The sequence below is a fragment of the Eptesicus fuscus genome, chromosome 6 (genome assembly GCF_027574615.1).
Source record: "Eptesicus fuscus isolate TK198812 chromosome 6, DD_ASM_mEF_20220401, whole genome shotgun sequence".
In the NCBI taxonomy this organism is placed as follows: Eukaryota; Metazoa; Chordata; class Mammalia; order Chiroptera; family Vespertilionidae; genus Eptesicus; species Eptesicus fuscus.
The window spans coordinates 75,718,114-75,737,307 of record NC_072478.1 but is presented as its reverse complement, the minus strand read 5'-3'; the positions used below and the strand labels follow the sequence as shown (position 1 = coordinate 75,737,307).

At 49.1% G+C, this 19,194-nt stretch overlaps 1 protein-coding gene and 1 long non-coding RNA gene across 3 annotated transcripts in view; one reads left to right on the top strand and one right to left on the bottom strand.

Moving 5' to 3' along the window:
- Positions 1 to 19,194, bottom strand: part of LOC114232163 (uncharacterized) — a 235,676-nt gene that overhangs the window by 177,708 nt on the left and 38,774 nt on the right. The window lies entirely within an intron of this gene.
- Positions 15,287 to 16,027, top strand: NEUROG1 (neurogenin 1). Its single transcript, XM_008142106.3, has one exon. It carries the CDS (start codon positions 15,287 to 15,289, stop codon positions 16,025 to 16,027), a length of 741 nt encoding a protein of 246 aa, XP_008140328.2.

The window sequence follows — 19,194 nt, the reverse complement described above, 5'->3', positions numbered from 1 at the left end:
GAAGGCTTTCTTAATATACACTGGTCTTCCATCAGTTCATCACACACTACAAGCTTGCTTCAGTCCCAGAGTTTTCATTTGCTAGGGCCTCTGCCTGGAATGCTCTCCCTCTAGCTCTCTCCATGGCTGGCTCCTTCCCATCCCTCAAGTTTCAGCTTCTATTTCATCTGGTACATAACTAGAGTAGGTTTCTCCTTTTTCCCCACCCCACCCCACCCCCGCAATTGTGTCTTGTTTATTAAGCACTCGTTATCACCTGCTGTTATCTTAGGTGTTCATTCATTTTTGTGGTCTGTTTTCAAGTGGAATGTAAACGCCAGGAGAGCAGCTCCATTCGGGTTTCCTCAGGTTTCCCAGCACTGCACACATTGACCCCGCACCTGGAAGGCAATACATAAATGTCTGGCTCGGGCATGACAGGCTGCATGAATGAGAACATGTAGGCAGAACTGCGTTTGAATTCCGTCCACTGGCTGCTTTCCACGCTCATGTCCTGACTTTCAGACAGACTACCAACTCTTTGAGGGCAGGAATGGGGAACTTCAGTGGGCAGAGCCAGGACTTAGGGGAGGGTGGGGAGCACCTGAGAGGGCTGTTGAGGGCTTGCTAGGAGGGTGGAGCACACAAATTTCCACCCTAAACACACTATTCAAGGACAATTCCTGGGAAAGATGGGGAAGAGCTTCTGGCCCCTGCTACTCTAAGTGGCTTTCCTTAGAGTCAGTTCTCTCCCTGCTGAGGATCACCTACCCAGTGTGCCTTGCCCTTAGCAACTGCTCAGCTCCCACTGTGCTCTGAGGAGTCCCTCCTCTTCCCTGCCTGCCCTGCAGGAGCATCCCAGGGATATCTGTTCTCCATTTTGGACTGGAAAGCCTGCCCATGTCCATTCCTACAGTGTTTAGGGAGCATGTCTGCACAACTCTCATAAACCGAAGAGACAGATGTCTCCTCTGGCCACAAACGTGGTAACTCAGAGGGACCCATGGGTTTGAGCGTGACACAAAATCGCACTATGAAGTCTAGCGCAAGTCAGAAATGTGCTGTCCAGCCAAGTTAGAAAATGTCCCTAGGCCTAGAGAGAGACTCATCTGGGACATACTCTACTCAGAAGCACACAGCTTCACACTACGTAGAACTAAATCACTCACACATGATTCATTCTGTCCTCAGCCCAGATTTTCCTGGAGCTGGAAGTTGGAGACATATGTAATAGCAAGGCACACACACTTCACCACTTAAGTACATTCAAATCAATGTCTACATTCAACCACAGAACATACTGAGCACTTGCTATGTGGTTACACATTGGGAAGATTGAGGTTTTATGAGGCAGGGCACTGACATCACATGGAACTGTCAGCTGGAGATGGACAAGAAAGAGGCAAAGAAATATGTCAACCTCCCATAGATTTCTGTGCTGGTGGAAATAGAGTGATGTGATGAAAAGTGACTGCAAGGCCGGGGAAGGTGTCTTTGGCCAGGATCATCAGTACGTCCTTGGAAATGAGACCTAGAGGGATGAGAAGGAGCCAGCACAGGGAGAGTGCTCCAGGCAGAAGGCACAGCAAGTGCAAAGCCCTGAAGAGCATAAGGCGCTAAAGAGACACCGGTGTTCTTGGAACACAGAGGGCAGAGGAGAGAAGAACTGGTGATAAGGCTGAGATACCCCCCAGATAGGCAGAAGATAGATGACATAGAGCCCTGTTAACCATGGTTAAAATAAAAATATGGGGGTATTTAATTCTACGTGCAATGGAAAACCCTTGAAGGATTTTAGGCAGGGAAGTTAAGTGTTATTTTACTCAGGAAAAAGTAGACTTAACATGATGGAAATGAATGAATGAATGAACAACTACTGAAGAAATGAACATAAATAACCTAGTCATTCGGTACTGAGGTCATGCTGAGTTCTTCCGGGACACAGACAAGAAGCCCAGGACAGCCCCAGAACTCTACGACCATAAACTTCACACCAAGCAGGACACAGAGAACATCCCCTTCACCACTCAGAGAGGCTGCTGGCTTCAACTCTGTAGCACAGCTCAGCTCTCTGGGCCCTCATAAACTCAGCTCACCATGCAAATAGGAAAACAGAGAGGAGAGGACATCAGTTGATGTCACAAAGCCAGGTGACTCCTCAAGACCTCAGATAAGGGCAACACTCACCAGTGAGCCTGGAGATCTCCCACTAGTCTGCAAGCCCCTAGGAATACCTTATACAACTCAACCTCCCACCTCTGTCATCCCTTTTTAAGATGCAGAGGATGAGGCCTGAGAGGAGAAGGACTTTCTCAAGGTAGCAAAGGGAACCCAGATCTCTCAATTCTTGGCAAGACAACAAGAACAGAAACCAGGTTCAAAACCAACAATGTCCCCTGTGTGCCATGGTCACAGCCCTTCCCCACAAGAGCATCAACCAGCCCATGTAAGCACAGACATTCTCCCAGCTTCACACCTGTAACAGCTGCCCTCCCCCACAGAGTAGAGCTCTGGTTTCCATCCCATGTCCCCAGCACCTCATTGGAGCTGGGCACAGTGTGGGTTTTCGCTTAAAGGGAGAAGGTGATAGCAGGAGGATAACGAGCGGTCAACATCATGGCCATTGAAACCAGATAGCCCTGGGTTCCAATCCTGGCTCTATTGCCTAATGGCTCCCTGACCTTGGACATGTGTCTTAACCTCCGTGAGCCCCATATTTAAAAGGCATATAAAAATATACAACTCACAGGCTTTTGAGTTTAAATCATGAATATTGAGGATGTAGCTCAGTGTCCCTCTCACAAATTTGTTCAGAAATAGTATTTATATCAACATTGATGATGATGATGATGATGATGATGATGATGATGATGAAGTAAAAAAGTAAAGAGGCGCTGTACTGAACACCTTGCCTCTGGGCACTCCCAGTGCGTAATGCAAACAAGCATGTGGTATATATTTGTTAAAGCTAGAAAGAAGGTTGAGATGTTTTAGAAAGATTCCCATTTTTCTAAAGAAAGTTTTCTATATAGCCCTCAAATTAGGAGAAAATCCAGTCCCACTGGGTTCCCAGCATCACACCCAGACTCCAGGAGAGCCACCTTCCAGCTCCCACTCCAAGACACACCTCCCGGTGGTAACAGGTGTTGCAGTGAGCAGCTTGTGGCTTGGGCTTTGAGAACTGGCATTTTCACTGTGGTAACCACCACCACCCCTCTTCTTCAGTGCCTAGATTGGAGGCTGGGGCCTCTGATGGAGCAGAAAAAGCATCATGTGGTCAGGCTTGGAAGAGCTTGGTGACAGCTTACCTGTGGCCATTAATTGGAGTGACTGGAGTGAAGGTGTGACAAGTGTTTCAATCTGCCCCTGCCTGACCCCCAGCTAGCAAGGGTTATTAGGGACCTCTCTTCCTTTGATTATAGTGCTTCCATTTCCCATTTTGTCTCCTAAAGTTATACCACCACAGGATAAATGAACAGATACTCACCCAGCAAGCCCTCTGCCAGCCAGGGGCTGTGCACTGGACAGAGCCTGGGTTGCAGTGCCAGCTAGTGGGCCCACTCTCCAGTTACAAGAAGTGGAGTCATCCCGAAGAAGTGGTGCAACCCAACTCCCTGCTCCCTTCTCCACTAAGGTGAGGAAGGGCTGTGTATGTGCAGGCATGTGTACATGCATGTGAGCCATACACAGGCAGACACACACAGGCATGCACTCCAGCATCCATGCACAAATCCATTCTCTCCTTAAAAATCCTTTGAACATCAATTAAGCCAGGCACTGTGCCAGCCATTGAGGATACAGAAGAAACTGGGGCAGAAAAGGCCCTGATTGTGGGCAGTTGTGAGTGTGTCATCTTTGCTTCCCGTTCTCTTTCTAGGGCAGACTCCATCCCACCAACCCTTCACCCACTCCATTGTCATTACTATTATTAGGGTCATGGTGGGCCACTGGAGCTTCTCTATTACATCCAGCAAAAAAGGTTGTTAGATCAATGCATTTCACAGCAGTCTGCTTTACTTAGATTGATAATGACCAATATACCTGGTATTTCTGTGCCCAGACTTTATGGGGGATCCACAGTGCCCAAGATGGAGGTGCAGTAAGGAGCTAGCTGCCTTCTATTACCTTCTCCTTCATTGCATGAGCATGGGAGCTGGTTTTTACACTTTTCCTGCTTGTCTTTCCCACTCTGGTTTGTGTCTTCCCCAACTGCCCTAGGCTCAGGATGCCTGTCACCTGGTCCTTGTTTCTCTTTTATTATTTCTGCTTCAGAAATACTCACTGAAGTGTCCATCCCAGCCCCAATTAGCATCAGCTGGGGCATTCAGCACAGTGAAATGTAAGCATTGTTATTAAATGAGCATTCCATCCAGAATGGCCCCTTCTCTGAACTCATTATGCAGGAAGGAAAAAAGGAATGAGGGAAACAATGACCACCTCACTCAGAATATACAAATCTTCCACATTTTCTTCCAACACACACTGCTGATTTGTCATTAGATACTACGGCGTTGTACCCACTCATTAGTCCTCTGGGATCAGGTGGTGCTGGGCTCATCAGGACCTTGTCCTCTGGCTGTCAGAACACTGTCCTTCTGAAAAGTTGGTGTGGGCGGGGTCCCCCCTCCCTCCACCCCCAGCCCCCATTTCAGATGCAAAGTGCACATATGGCTCATCTCCATCTTTGGGGGAGGTTCTGTCTAAAGTCCTCCCAAAGATTCAGATTATATGACAAATCACGTTCTAGACTATCGCTGTGAGAAAGGGCCAGAGCATTTGCATCATTACCCCCAGACAACAGCTTCATTAGGCTGAAAGAGAGGTTTGCAGCCGTGCAAGCTCCGCCACTGACCTGAGCCTCTCACTTCCCCCATTGTCTCTGGGCTCCAAGGCTCTCACTCGAAACCATATGGTCCGTTTGGGCATCTCACACTGCCTTCCAGGAAAGGCAGGCATGTTGGGAAGTGCTTGGGGCAAGCCAGAGGCCTACCCACAGGATCCCAGGTGCCATCCTGCCCCAATGTGGGGTCAAACTGGGCCAGGAGAGAGAAACTGCCAGAGCTCAGAGGGAACTGAGCTCTAAAAAGCAGTGCGTGGTCCCAAGAGGGAAGAAGAAAGGCTCCTTAGCCAGAGAGCAAAGGAGATAGAGCCCTGGCATTTTTTCCCTAGAGAGCAGGCAGCCTATTGTCTCCATACCATCTGAGAGTATGTCTGACAGCATCTTGGTACGGAGAGCACCTGCATAGCAGTGCTCGTGCTAGGACAACCCTTTCTTTACCTGTACTTCCCTTGTCCCCCACGTACCTGGAGACTCCACAAGGGCCCCAGACTCCAGGCATTTCTCCCACGACACTGATAAGCAGATCTACAATCTAGCAGGCTGAAGTCTCAGGTAGCCATTCCCCTTCTCCAATCCAATCCCCAGGACCAGGTCCCAAATCCCAACACCCTGAAAACAAGGTTACCCCTTGAAAAGGATACTCTTGGGGCATGCTTAAAAGAAGCTAGGGGACAAGGCTGCATTTGGCGCCCCAATCCCTATCTCTCCAAAATCATGTCTTTGAAATCCCACTTTGCTCCAAGCCTTTGCAAGATTCCAAACAGATGGAATTAAACCAAAAAATCAGCAGTCACAAAGGCCTAGCTGAGGACCTGGGGGAGCCAAAAACTCCTGCACAGAGGAGGCCCTGGCTGGCTTTTGGTGGCCTGGATCCAGTGTGCCTTCCTCTCAACAAGAAATGGGCCAATGTGGGCCCAGCCTACTGTTCCTTTAAGAGTAGGAGAAGAAAACCAACTCTCTGGTGCAACATTTCCACTCCGCCAAGGCCAAAGGGAGGATTAGAATCAGGATTAACATTTTAAACTCGACCAGACTTTCTGACTGAGAGATCTTCTCTCGCTAATTGTATTACTATCCCTGGGATTATTGCTTTACTTGCTGCAGAACACATTCTAAAATCAAATTGCTTAAAGTTCCCTCCTGTTTCCTCATGGCTCCTTTTTGATCGATTGTAGCTTGTTAAGAAGACTACTTTTAAAGTCGAATCTCACTTATTATTTCTCTCCCCTGAGCCAGGCGGTGGTAAGAAGACGGGCGACACGGTTCCTTTATTCCCGCCCACGCCTGCTCCTAATTCCTGGTAATTTATCCCATATTAAAACTTCTTTAAGTAAGAATGGACAAGCATCAGCACCTGCTATGCAAATGTGGGCAAATCCAGCCCGGGCCAGGGGCGTGCGTGCCGCCCGCCCGACAGCCAGCGGCCATTCAGCGCTCCTAAGGCGCCCTTGGCCCTTCATATGGAAACCGAGCCAGGTCCTGACAGATTGCGACGTGCTCCTCCTAACAGGGGCGGGGGCGGGCGGGGAGGGGACCTGGTGACAGAACTCCCTCCAGCCTGCAATACGCCCTACAGGGGATATCTGGAGCTCTCTCGTGGGTTTTCTTCACCGTATTTTTCTTCAACCCATCTTTGATTGTTTTTCTTAATGAAATGCCTTATTTTCCTGCCAACACCTAGATTCTAATTCGCGCACCCGCACCCCGCCGAGATTTCATCCTATTCTCCAGGAGAGCGCCTGCCATTTCCAAAGTGTGACAACGTCTCCCCGCTTTTAAGCAGGCGCGGTGGTCCCCCGGGATGGCCCCACCTGGCCCGGGTCTCCGGAATGGGGCTGGCTGGGACAGGTGTCCTCTCTTGGCCCCAGGGAGCCAGCCCCAGGAGGCAGGCCCGGCTTGCGGCTTGGCGCGGGGTTCCTGCCGGATAACAAGGATTAGTTTGCTGGGGACCTTTGAAGCCATTTCTCTCCTCACGTGGCTGGAGGCCGCTGCGCAATCGTGTCTCGTGCGGCCCTAATCCCGTCACGCGGCCCCACGGTGAGCGGCCTCGGCGGTGACCCAGCCCCAGCCCGCCCGCCGCCCCCATGAGCTCTCCAAGGCCTGCGCCGTGGGAAGAGCTCAGCGCGAGGGTCGTCTGCGCAGGGCTCAGGAAGACCCCCTTTTTCCAGCCAAGGAGTCTTTATTTGCGGTTCCATAAAAGAAGCCGAGAAATGCAGGCTCTGGGGCCATAGCCGACCTGCAGCGGCGGCGAGGGTGGGGGCGCGCGGGCGCGGGCGCGGCCGTCGGCCCAAAGAGATGCAAAGTGATAAATACATTGTTTGCAGCCGCCCGCTCCTCGGGCCCTTGGGAGCATAGAAAATGAGGCACTTTCTTCCCCCTTTAACTCGAGGGGAGTACCAATAACTCATGTATGTTATAATTCTTCATTGCCCCTAGGTAGTCTGGGAAAAGTGGAAGAAAAGAAAATGCCAGAAAGTTATGGTAAAACTTAAGATGCAGCAAAGTCGCTTTCTTTGCCCCTGCTGTGAGTGTTTGAATAAGAAGAATGCTCCTGGACTGTAACAAGCAAAAAGAATGAAGAAGACAAAAGATTTCCAGAAAAAGGTTTAGCTAGAAGACAAGGCAAGTGAAACTGAAAGGAGGAGAAAAAAGCACTTACAATGGAACAATAAGTGTACTAATCGCTTTGATATATTATACAAGCCCAAAGACCCAAAACATTGTGTAATTATTTATAAATGACTTCTCCACTCCTGTGTATAATGCAGAGGAAAGAATAAAACTGCAGGCTACTCTCTAAACTATTTCTAAATAGACCTGGTTCAAAAGAAGGCAGAAGTGTTTGAAATAAAATAATTAATGGTGGATTTTATGGTTGTCTCATTAAAACATTTTAATTACTACAAACAAAATGCATTTGTGTTCAAACCCAACATGAATTTATGTAGTTGAGCATTAAGATAGAGAAAAGCAAGAGGAAAACATTTCAGCTATTTCTCCTTTCTCTGTGGTTTATTTCTGAATTCTCTCCATAAAGCAGTAGTTAAATTCCATTAGGATAAATTTCACTGCCACTTCTGTTTTACACACAGAAGAAAACACCCGCACACAGTTTTCCCACACTTGACCCACAAGCATCTGGGGTGGAGGGGATGTTTTTAATCTCAACTGAAGACGTTCTTAAGACTTCAGAAACATGAAAGCTGACAAAAGTGAAACGGCTCAGCAAAATTAACTCTGGCTTTGGCAATATACTGCAGCAGGTGCAGCCTGGATTTGGGGAGATAACTCTAGTAACAGCAACAGCAGGAGCTATGTTTTGTTTTCATCTGAGCCCAGAAGTTTTAACTTTAAGAAATCTACAAAAGCTAAACTTGGAGTCTCTGAAAAAGATTCTGGATAGATTTTAGCCTCATGCAACTGATGTGAAAATGATTCTAGGCCTCACTGCTGTGAGGGGGTGGGGTAAGGGTGAGCACCTCTGCCTGCTCCCTCTTCATTTCAGGGCCTGCACCCTCATGGGCCCTCTCTGCACAAGTGTGCACACCCCCTTCGCCTCCGCCACTCTACTTTGGGCACAAAAAGGACATTGTTTCACCCAAGACTGGCCCAAACTGCAAATGTACTGCAAACCTTAGGCCAACCCAAGCACATACTGTCCCCTACCAAGCTTGGGAACGCCAATCAAATTTGAAAAATTCTTATAGAAAGAATTGATTTGGCTACAGAATTTCCCAGTATGTTTTTAGAAGGTATTTCTATGCAGCACTAGAATAAAGTAGATTTGCACCAGGACTTCCCCCTGGAGGCCAAGATTCATCCCACACGTAGGCAGACTACAGAAAACCAAACACATCAGTACACAGTGCCGCCAAATATTCAAGCAGACATCTCTGAGGTGGGAATGCATAGAGCCAGCACTGTATTTAGCAGGGCAGGGGCCGAGGGTGCCTCCATGGATTTCTGGAAACCATGGATAATTTGCCATTTTCCTTGCTCTGTCACTGAAAGACCCCTCTGTTTCCCCCCTCCTGCCTCAGACCCCCATCCCTTTTACCCCCCTTACACAACTGTCATGGGTCATCAGTAAAGAAAATAGGGAATTGTTTCTCCTTTCGATTCCCCCAACCCCACCCTGCTTCTCTTAGATGGAAACGCATATCTTCGGGTGTACTTAAAGAACTAAATGGAACTGTGTGCCTCTGGGTCCCACATCATCTTTCATCCCTTCCTCTTGAGGAACTGCACCTTTTTCTTCCTTTTTTTCTGAAAAGATTACAACATTTTCTTTCCAAAATTCTACCCATGAAGCCAATGCCTCCCCTCCCGCTCCAGGTAGCTCCAGAAAGAAAACAATGAAGGAAGGTGAGCAGTCTTGTTTAGAAAGGATGGCCCTCCTCACAGCTTTACTTTGTGCAAAAATTTCAATCAAGGCTGCCCCTGTAGACATCGGCATTGCCCAACAGTCTCATAAGCTAAGTGCGTTGCACTTCCCTGTGCCCAACTCCTGGCTGGATGAGAGGCTAAGGTGCCTGCACCACTTACCTCTCCAATCATAAGCTTGCATCTGAAAGCTTGTGTGTATCGTAAAAAAATAACTTTGCCTGCAACTCCATGAAATTCAAATATATAGGTGCCACAGCACTCTTGAAATTAATATCCTATCTAACCAACTGAAATGGATGGGGAATGATAAATCTCAACTAAAACAATTTGGGGAGGAAGTGTAATATGTGCTGATGCGTGTGCCTCCCCCCCCCCCCCCCCCCCCCGCCCAATACATTCAGATTATCATCCCAGCACTCGTAATTATAGGGCACTAACCTCTCAGCCTCATTCCCATTATAGTATCTCTAAAAGGAAGTTTGCTCTACCTCAGGCTTACAGTGTTTCTAATAAATAAAGGGGAGGATGGCAAGGAGGCCATTTGGCTCAGCCTTATGCCTGTAAAAGAGCTCAAAGCCTATGGGTGCTAACTCCAAATGCAGTCACACACTTGGGCACTGAGACATTGACAGGGCTGGAGGAAGGAAATGTACAAGCACACATTTAAATCTGGATCCATCCAGGCACTGTAATTTAATGTTCATTTTAAAATCCTGAAATTGTTTTGTAAATAGCAAAGTCTGCTTTGTATTTTCATGTGTTGATCACATTAATTTATTACATGTAAACATTTATAATTTGCCACTATTTTCTCCTCTTTTAGCGTCTCTTCATTAAAAAAAAAAAACACACACCAAAAATCCCCCAAAACCCTGAAAGCTTTGCTCAACCCTGAGAGCTTCTCCCTAGCATCTCTCCAGAAAGTTGTTTCCTTCATCAGTGTGTTAATTCAGAAAGATCATCTCAGTAATGAGCTGAAAACACTACCCTGCTTAATTTCACGGTGGTCTTGGAGTTGCCCAGAACAGTTCTGCACCTTCTGGCCCCTGCACGTCTTTCAAAGATCCTCCCTTCACCTCACTCCCCCAGCTGTCAGACAGGCAGGCAAAGCCACAGGAGGAGCCCCAGCCTTGATATCACATGTAGTACCTCTGACCTGCCACAGATACCTGCCCGATCTGCCTCAAGGGCTTAGGCAAGCATAGGATAAGAGGGTGGATGGTAAAGCTTGAGATTCTAGGTGTCAGCAAATAGTGACCACAGCATGTGGTCCAGATTTCCAGAGATTCTAATTCTCAGCATCTGAGATGGAGCCCCCATCTCACTACACCTCAGGTGACCACAATGTGAGAAACTCTGGTTTAATCCAGTCTCTTGAAACATCTGTCCCACCCACCCATCTCCACCCCACCTCACCCCACCCCCCAGCAGATTGGCAGCTGGATGGTTCACACATCAGGCAGCCAGAACACCTGGTGCAGCCCTCACCATCTCGGCGTGCCTGCTGTGGTTGGATTTATTACATGTCCACATTGCATCCTATTGTGCTCTGGGAATAAGAGCTTCCACAAATGTGCTCTGATTAGGCACCAAGAGATCCGGGAAAGTGGGAGAAACTTTCATCCTCTCTAGCAGGGATACATATGCTCCTAGAAGGAGGGGAAAACTCCTTGAGTTTTTTCTCTTGAGGAGAAAACTCTGAGCCTCATAAAGAACAGGCCTGAGCCTAAGCTATCATCTCATTCTCATCCTCTCAGCATTCAGTTCCATTCTCATTGGGTCCCTTGTAGGAGGGCCCCAAGCCTCAGATGCACTTATGAAAAGCACCAGGGCAGGCACTAATGTTCAGAGGGGAGCTGCCACAAGCAATGCCCAAGAGCCAGGAGCAGGCAGAGCAAGGCTAAGAGGAGACAGGTCACTAGGTATAGGCAGAGGAGGAGACAAAAGCAGGTGAGAACACGGAGTCACTGCTAGCTCCTAAGGTGTCTTTGTGCACATGTGAAAAGCACAATTCTCTGGGCAGAGCAGTCCCACATCAGGATGCATAGCTTGGTGGGTGGTGGAGAGGCTAGACTTTAGTCACCACTTGCCCTGGCTGCCCTTGTGCAGTAAGCCACTAGAACAACTCGGACAGCCTTACTCAGAGAGAGCAGGAAGTACAGGAGACAGAAAGAAGAAAGGCCACCAGAGCCATTCAAGGCCCATCCAACTGCCCCCTGCTCTTCTCTCACTGGATCCCCACAGAAGGCCCACAAGACTGCCCAACAAATTGTTGCCACAGTCATCCCCACTGCTCCCTTTTACCTAGATTGTCTATTCACATCCCTTCTATCCTTCAAGGCCTTCTCAAACCCCTCTCTGACAGGAAGCCTTTTCTGAACACCCCCTTCACTTTGGGGGGTACACAATGATCCTTAGATTTGTTCTCTTAGTGGGTCCTCAGCACTTCTCTCAGCCAGTAGCAGGTCACTTTTCTGTGACCATGTCTCTCCTGCCCCAAGACTATATAGTATGCCTGATTCTCCACAGACACCTGGCACAGGGCAGCATACAGTAGGCACTCACTATATATGTATTGATTAATTGTGATGGAAAAACATGGAATGAGGGCTTGAAAGGACTCCTGAGTCTGGCCCAGGTTTGACTACTAGAGATCCCTGGGGTAACCTGGAGAAAAGACCTCCCCATCTTCCATCTGTTTCCCATGTATAAGGTGCAGTGGATGGATGGATACTCTCTAAGGGTTCCGCTGGCATTAAAGCCTCATCTTACAAGACTCAGAGCTCCTGGCCCCCATCAGCCAGTTTTTCACCTCTGTTATTTCAGTGTCTAGCACTGTACTTGGTCCAGAATAGGCAACAAGATTGGGCCAGTGGTGCTCAGTGGTTGGAGCATCAGCCCGTGCACTGAAGGTTTGCAAGTTCGATTTCCGGTCAAGGGCACATACCTAGGATGTAGGTTCCATCCCCAGCCCCAGTTGGGACACATGTGGGTGGCAAACATCTCACATCAATGTTCTCTCTCTCTCTCTCTCTCTCTCTCTCTCTCTCTCTCTCTCTCTCTCCCTCTCTTTCTTTCCCTCCCTCCCTTCCACTCTCTCTAAAAACCAATGGGAAAAATATCCTTGGGTGAGAATTAACAACAACACAAACCAAAACAAAACAAACAAAACAAAACAGACAATAATATGGTATATGGGTTGTTCAGTCACTCACTATGCTTTGGCAATCTAAGCATTTAACTCAGTGTTTTATTTAGCAAACCATAGATATTAAACATGGCCAACTCAAGCAAAAAAAAACAAAACCCTACTAGGAAAATATCTACTATGAAGTTTCTTGTGCACTCATGGGAAGACTAGAGAACCAGGTTTGGAAAATAGGTGTGTGTGTGTGTGTGTGTGTGCGCGCGCACGCGCGCACGCAAAACCACAGCTGAAGGCATGCACAGGGAAGAACTAGGTCAGGATGCCCAGTGGCTCCTAGCCACCTCTTTTACCACTGGTCACTCCCTAACCCTAACCAGTTGCTGTCACAACACAAATGTACTCTGAACTGCCACTAGCCCAGAGCCTAAGTTCCAAGTGGTAGTTCCTAATTGCCATAAATGAGGAAGGAAGGGCTCATGCATTCAAATTCCTCAATAGGAAGGCTCTTCAGGTGCAAGGCAGCCAAGAAATGACAAATGGCCACTTTGATGACCCTGTTCCCCTGACCAAACAGGTTCTTCCCTCCAGCAATTTGGAAAAAGGACCTGTAGTATGTTAATACTGGCTCCCCAAAAGATATATCCACTTAGAACTTCAGAATGTGAACTTATTTGGAATAAGGGTCTTTGCAGCTGGAATTAAAGTAAGGATTTCAAGATGAAATCATTCTGGATTGGGATAGTCCTAAATCCATTCACAATTGTCCTTAGACAGAAAAGAAGACACAGAAGCACAGAAGAGAAAGAGGCAGAAATTGAAGTGGTGCTGTTACAAGCCAAGGAATGCTAAGCACTGACAGAAGCCACCGGAAGCTAGGAGAGGCACAAAATACATTTTCCCTCGGAACTTCCAAAAAGAGTCAACCCTGCTGACACTTTGATTTCAAAATTCTGGCCTCCTGAACTGTAAGAGAATAAATCTGTTGTTTTAAGGCCCCTAGTTGGCAACAATTTATTACGGCAGTCTCGGGAAAATAATACAGAGGTACAGAGATGTCATCAAGTCAAAGCTGGTGGGAGTGCATTGGAGCCATGGGAAGCTGAAGCAGGGAGAGAAACAGAGGCAAGAAGCAGACCTAGGATACCTGGCTACTGCAGGCTCACACAAATGCCAGCAGCCCTTGGGATCCTTAAGATGCCCAGTCGCACTCAATAATTTCCCTTTCTTGCTTAAACTGACTAAAGCCACTTTTTATGACTTCTAAAACACCTAAAGCCCTCATATATGACTGTGTCCAGCCTCCCCTCTCCCCACTAGGTGGGAGTACATATGGAGTGCAGCAGGGGAAGGGAGGACTGGTAAAATCCACTGAGCCAGAAGACAAGCACTGGTCAGCCAGCCAAGGTGGGCTCGGCCTCCAGAGAGCACCCCTCTAGAAAGAGGACAGTGCCCAAGGCAGAGTCTGCTCTGAGGACAATGGCTAAAGGACTGAGGCCACCACCCAGATATCAGGAGGAGAGGGGTAAAACTTTGCTAAAAGTTATTCATTTTGTTTTCAACCCCACCCCCATAATCTGGTACTGTTCCTTAGTGACTGTTTTCCCCTAAGTACAGAGTTGGGGGTGTCTGGACCTCCACTGCTCCAGAGTAAGCACTGGTGACCAAAGAAAAGCAACTCCTGACATGCAGAATATAAACCTGCTAGAATAGGAGCCTTTCCCTCACTCACTAAGGGGAGAAGGGGGTGGAGTGTGAGGGGTGCTTGCTACCCTCTCTCCTGTCCCCTAAATGGGTTCCACTGAAGGGGGCCTCAGAGGATGTAAGCAAAGAGACTGAAGGGCAAATGGGAGGTGGGACGTGGGGAGGAGGCTGCAAGAGCTCCCCGAGGGGAAGGGATTCCGACTGTGCTAGGGCTATTGGGGGAGGTGTTGGGGGGAGATTGCCTAGGTTCCACCAACTTGGGAAATCATCCGTTCCTTTACTTTCCGAACAGGTCCTCCACCCCCGCCCCCTGGTGAAGGTGGCAGAGCCATTCCCCTGTCTATTTGGATAGGGTTTTCCCGAGTTCCGAGGCTCTCTATCTCGCAACCATTCATCTAGCAAAAGTATCTTGCCAAATATCCCACGAAATCTCACATCAACCTCTTCAGAGTAGACTTTGTGGACCATTTTACATATGGGGAAAGTGAAGTCAAATCACTTTCCCAAAATCAAACGGCCTGAAAGAGGAAGCAAACCCAGGATCCCAGCTGGCTCCAGGTTTCCGCTACTCGCTGCGCTGCTCACACTTTCCAGCGCCCCGCCTGGCCATCCCACCCCAGCGAGGGGCGCCCCGCCCGCCCCCGGAGGAGCGTGCCTTGGCGGCTAATCGCCCGCCGCCCCCGCCTCCATTTTTCACTGACTGGAAACGCCCTGGCGGGCTAAGCCCCGAGACAGCTCCAGGGCCGCGCCGCCGCCGATTGGCCCGAGGTAATTACGGGCACGCTCCGGGCGGGGGGAGGGGCAGGGGCGGCCCCCCGCAAGCATAAATTATGCAAATACCCGGGCGCCGCACGGGGCTGACCTGCCGCCTCGCTCCATTCACGGGGGCTGCCTCGGGGACGAAGGTGGCCAGGGAGGGGGGCCCCTATTGTTGTGCCGGATACTTAAGGGGTCCTGAGGCCAGTCGTGTGCCACACTCGGTACTCACACGAGCTGATCTGATTGCCGGCGAGATCACTCGGGAGACCGGCTGGAGCGTGGCCCCTGCAGGCGAGGCGAGGAGAAAAGGCCAAGTTTCCAGTGCGCCCTTCCAGGCCTTCGTGCCCGCAGCGGGCACAGAGTAAGCCCGGGCCGTTCGGAAAGTAAGTGTGCCCCAACGGTCCTGCCCTCAGCCCGAGTTCCTGCCCTCTAAGCGCTCCCTTATCTGTCCGTCGGTCCTGCCCGACGCAGAGATGCCAGCCCCCCTGGAGACCTGCCTCTCTGACCTCGACTGCGCCAGCAGCAGCAGCAGCAGCAGCAGTGACCTGTCCGGATTCCTCACGGATGAAGAGGACTGTACCAGGCTCCAACAGTCAGCTTCCGCCTCAGTGCCGCCCGTGCCGGCCCACAGGGGCGCACCCGGGATTCCCGGGGTGTCAGATACTCCCCGGGCGCACGACGACGAGCAGGAGCGGCGGCGGCGCCGGGGCCGCGCACGGGTGCGCTCCGAGGCACTGCTGCACTCGCTTCGTAGGAGCCGGCGCGTCAAGGCCAACGACCGTGAGCGCAACCGCATGCACAACTTGAACGCAGCCCTTGACGCGCTGCGCAGCGTGCTGCCCTCCTTCCCTGACGACACCAAGCTCACCAAGATCGAGACGCTGCGCTTCGCCTACAACTACATCTGGGCTCTGGCCGAGACTCTGCGCCTGGCAGACCAGGGGCTGCCCGGAGGCGGTGCCCGAGAGCGCCTCCTGCCGCCACAGTGCAACCCCTGCCTGCCAGGGCCCCCGAGCCCCGCCAGCGACGCCGAGTCCTGGGGCTCCGGTGCTGCCGCCTCCCCATGCGCTGCCGCCTCCTCACCACTCTCTGACCCCAGTAGCCCTGCCACCTCCGAAGACTTCTCCTACAGTCTTGGCGACCCCCTTTTCTCCTTCCCCAGCCTGCCCAAAGACTTGCTCCGTACAACGCCCTGTTTCATCCCTTACCACTAGGCCCTTTTGGACACCTTTACCTCTCCCTTCCCCCAGGCAACAGGCAGTAGTAGTAGATGGGGCCCCAGCTGCGGCCTCGGGACCCCCAGTCTAGGCGGAGGGAGGAAGCGGGAGCTTTAAAGGGATGGGGGATACCTGAGCCGCTTGTTAGGTCGCTGCACCCTCGCCACGGCTTCCCCTTGGTCTGTTTTCTCCAGCCCTCAGCCCCGGGCCCCTCCTGCCCGCCCCTAGACAGCCTTCCCTTTTGCACTTTCTGAACTCCACAAAACCTCCTTTGTGGCAGGCTCAGAGCTGACCCCAGCCACCACTTCAGTGTGATTTAGAAAAGGGACAGATCAGCCCCTGAAGACGAGGTGAAAAGTCAATTTTACAATTTGTAGAACTCTAATGAAGAAAAACGAGCATGAAAATTCGGTTTGAGCCGGCTGACAATACAATGAAAAGGCTTAAAAAGGAGAGACAAGGAGTGGGCTTCATGCATTATGGATCCCGACCCCCACCACTGCAGGCTTGGTTTAGGAAGAACCCAAGACTCTTGCCTCGGTAGCTATTCAGGCACTGGGCTGGAGAGTACTTTAATTTATTCAAGATGCTTCATTCATATGAAAATGTATTTTTGTACATAAAGAGTTTATTCTATTATAATGAGTTATCAAAGTTTACATTTTTGTACTGCAGATGTTTGTGTAAATAAAAACTAAGTCACCAATTTTCTTGCCTAATGTCAGTGTCTCTCTGGGGCCTTTCTTTCCTTCCCCTAGCCGTTCAACCACTAAAGTGAAACACTATCCCCACACACTTTCAAATCCTCCAGTCAAAAACAATTAAAAAATAAAATATACCTGATTTCCACCAAAAATCAGATAAAGACAGACTAGGGAGTTTATGATCCATCATTTCCTTTCACCTTATAAACACAAGGAAGATCTTTCAGGCTCCCCATAAACCAATTAAGACTTTTTAGTGGGGAATTAGTCCGGATACTCAGCTACCTGTAGAGGTAGGGGCGGTGGGAGAGCCTTTCTTTTGAGGAACTCCACATCAGCTGGCTCTGTGTTTCAAAGAGAGGGGATTAAAAAGATCAATACAGTGTGACCACTGGCTAGGAAGTCCCAGTGACAGGTGGGCCTAGCTTGGGCAAGCAGAAGGGCCCAGTTTTATAATAGCCTATTTTGAGGGGGAAATTGACTTGTAAACAATGCCTCCAAATTATTATCCATTGAGGCTGGGATCACCCTGGCTGTGAGGTGTGGGATGAATTACGCTGGTGTGGTGTCCCTGGGTGAGGTGTGCAGCTGCCTAAAATTGTGAGTTAGGGTGCCTGCACCTCCCCTCCCCCCACACACATGCTGTGCCCACAATGGAGAGATGGTGGGGGGTCATGCAGTGGGTTCAGTCCTGGCTTGCTCAGCCAGTCCTGGGGTAGTGGGAGGGGGGAGCAACAACCAAAGCTTTCATTTGCTGCCAGAGAGATCAGTTGCCCAAACTCAGTAGGGATTTTTCTGGCTGCAGTGTGTTTTTCTGTTGTTCGACAATTAGCAAACAGCACTGGCCAGTATTGGCTTTTGTTTTAAATTTCAGAATGTGGACACATGCAAAAGATAGTTCTGAAAATGCTGTTGCTGCCTGTTCCCCCAGCTCACAAGTTATCCCACATTAAGACCAAAACTCCCCCACCCTGGGTTGCCCCTTTTCATGAATATAGTTATTTACAGTGACTAGAAATGAGTTTATGAAAATAGTATTCTACAGTGTTAGAGAAATCATATACATTTAGGAAGTGAATAGAAGCAGAGTGCCAGAAGTAAGGCCACGAATAGCATTTTCCCTTGTGAAAGTGTTTTTTCTCCTCACACACATGTCCTGATGAGTTGGATCCAGATTCATATACTGGGCCCCCAACAGGCATCACTAAGTCCAGCCACGGGGAAGGAGTCCTCTTTCAGATAAAAATGCTCCTTTTTGGAAGGTTCTGGATAGTTGGGTACTTCTCTAACTGCCCTCAGTACAGAGACAAAGAGCCTGCCAAGAAAAGCTTCAGAAGTTATGAGGATTCAGAACATAGTTGCTTCTGCTAAAAACTCCAAAGAAAAAGTGTGTCTCTTGAATGACCCTGCCTGGGGCCCCACTCTATTGTCTGTCTCAGAATTAATTCACTCTACTAGCTTTGCATTTTCCTATAGCAAAAGACACAAATGGTCTGCATCAGATTTTCTGCTCTCCAATGCATACGATGCTTGGAAGTAACTATCTCCCAACTTGCTAAGGGCTAAGGCCCAGTCTGTGACAAGGGCAGATTCCCTATGGAGACTATTCAACCATGGTGTAGGTACACATGTTTGGGCCAGAGAAAGAGAACATCCCACTATGTTTATCATTATCCAAAATCCTTGGGGAAAGCAGCAGCAAACAAACACTGCAAACATCCCTGGAGCTCATGGCTGCAGTAGGAGCTTTGTCTCACAACTGCACACACAGCCAGTCCTGAACCAAAAACATTACCAACCCTGGGACTAAAGAAGAGGAAAACATATTCCAAATTTTGTGCCAAAAGAGGCTAACAACTCAAGGTACAGAGAGCACCTTCTATTTAAGGAAACATCTTTACAACACGGGTTGCTGGGGACATTCTACCCTTGCCAGTTAATACTGTTCTTCCAAGGAAGCAAGTATGTATGTGCAGCCCTTGGAGCTCCCAAATAGAAGAAAGGTAATTAACGATGCTTATTCTCAGCACAGGGGCCTCTTTCTTCCTGCAGCAAACTTGTTCATCCACTAGCATCTGTGAAGGCAGGCTGGGGATTACTGGAATAATCAATTACAGAGCATAGAACTTCCTGCTGACAGCCATGTTTCACTTCCTCAACAGAATCTTCACTGAGGAATTATCAGGCACTCGGGAAGGTTTATTTAGCCTGATCTCTCTATTTGCTTCTGTCCTGGTGTAACATGTCTTATTTTACACACTGCTTCCAAGCCTTTGGATACCAGGACAGGGAAGATTGGGTCAGCATAGCAAAATGAAACATTTACTCGGTCTCTCATTTCTTTAATGATCTTTTTCCCCGTTTACTTGTTTATCTTTTTTATCATTTTTCATTTTCAATTACAGTTGACACACATCATTATATTACTTTCAGGTATACATACCAGTGACCAGACATTAC

What these genes read in the sequence shown, in the direction of transcription:
- NEUROG1 (XM_008142106.3), top strand. Translation starts at nt 15,287, where the DNA reads ATGCCAGCCCCCCTGGAGACCTGCCTCTCTGACCTCGACTGCGCCAGC.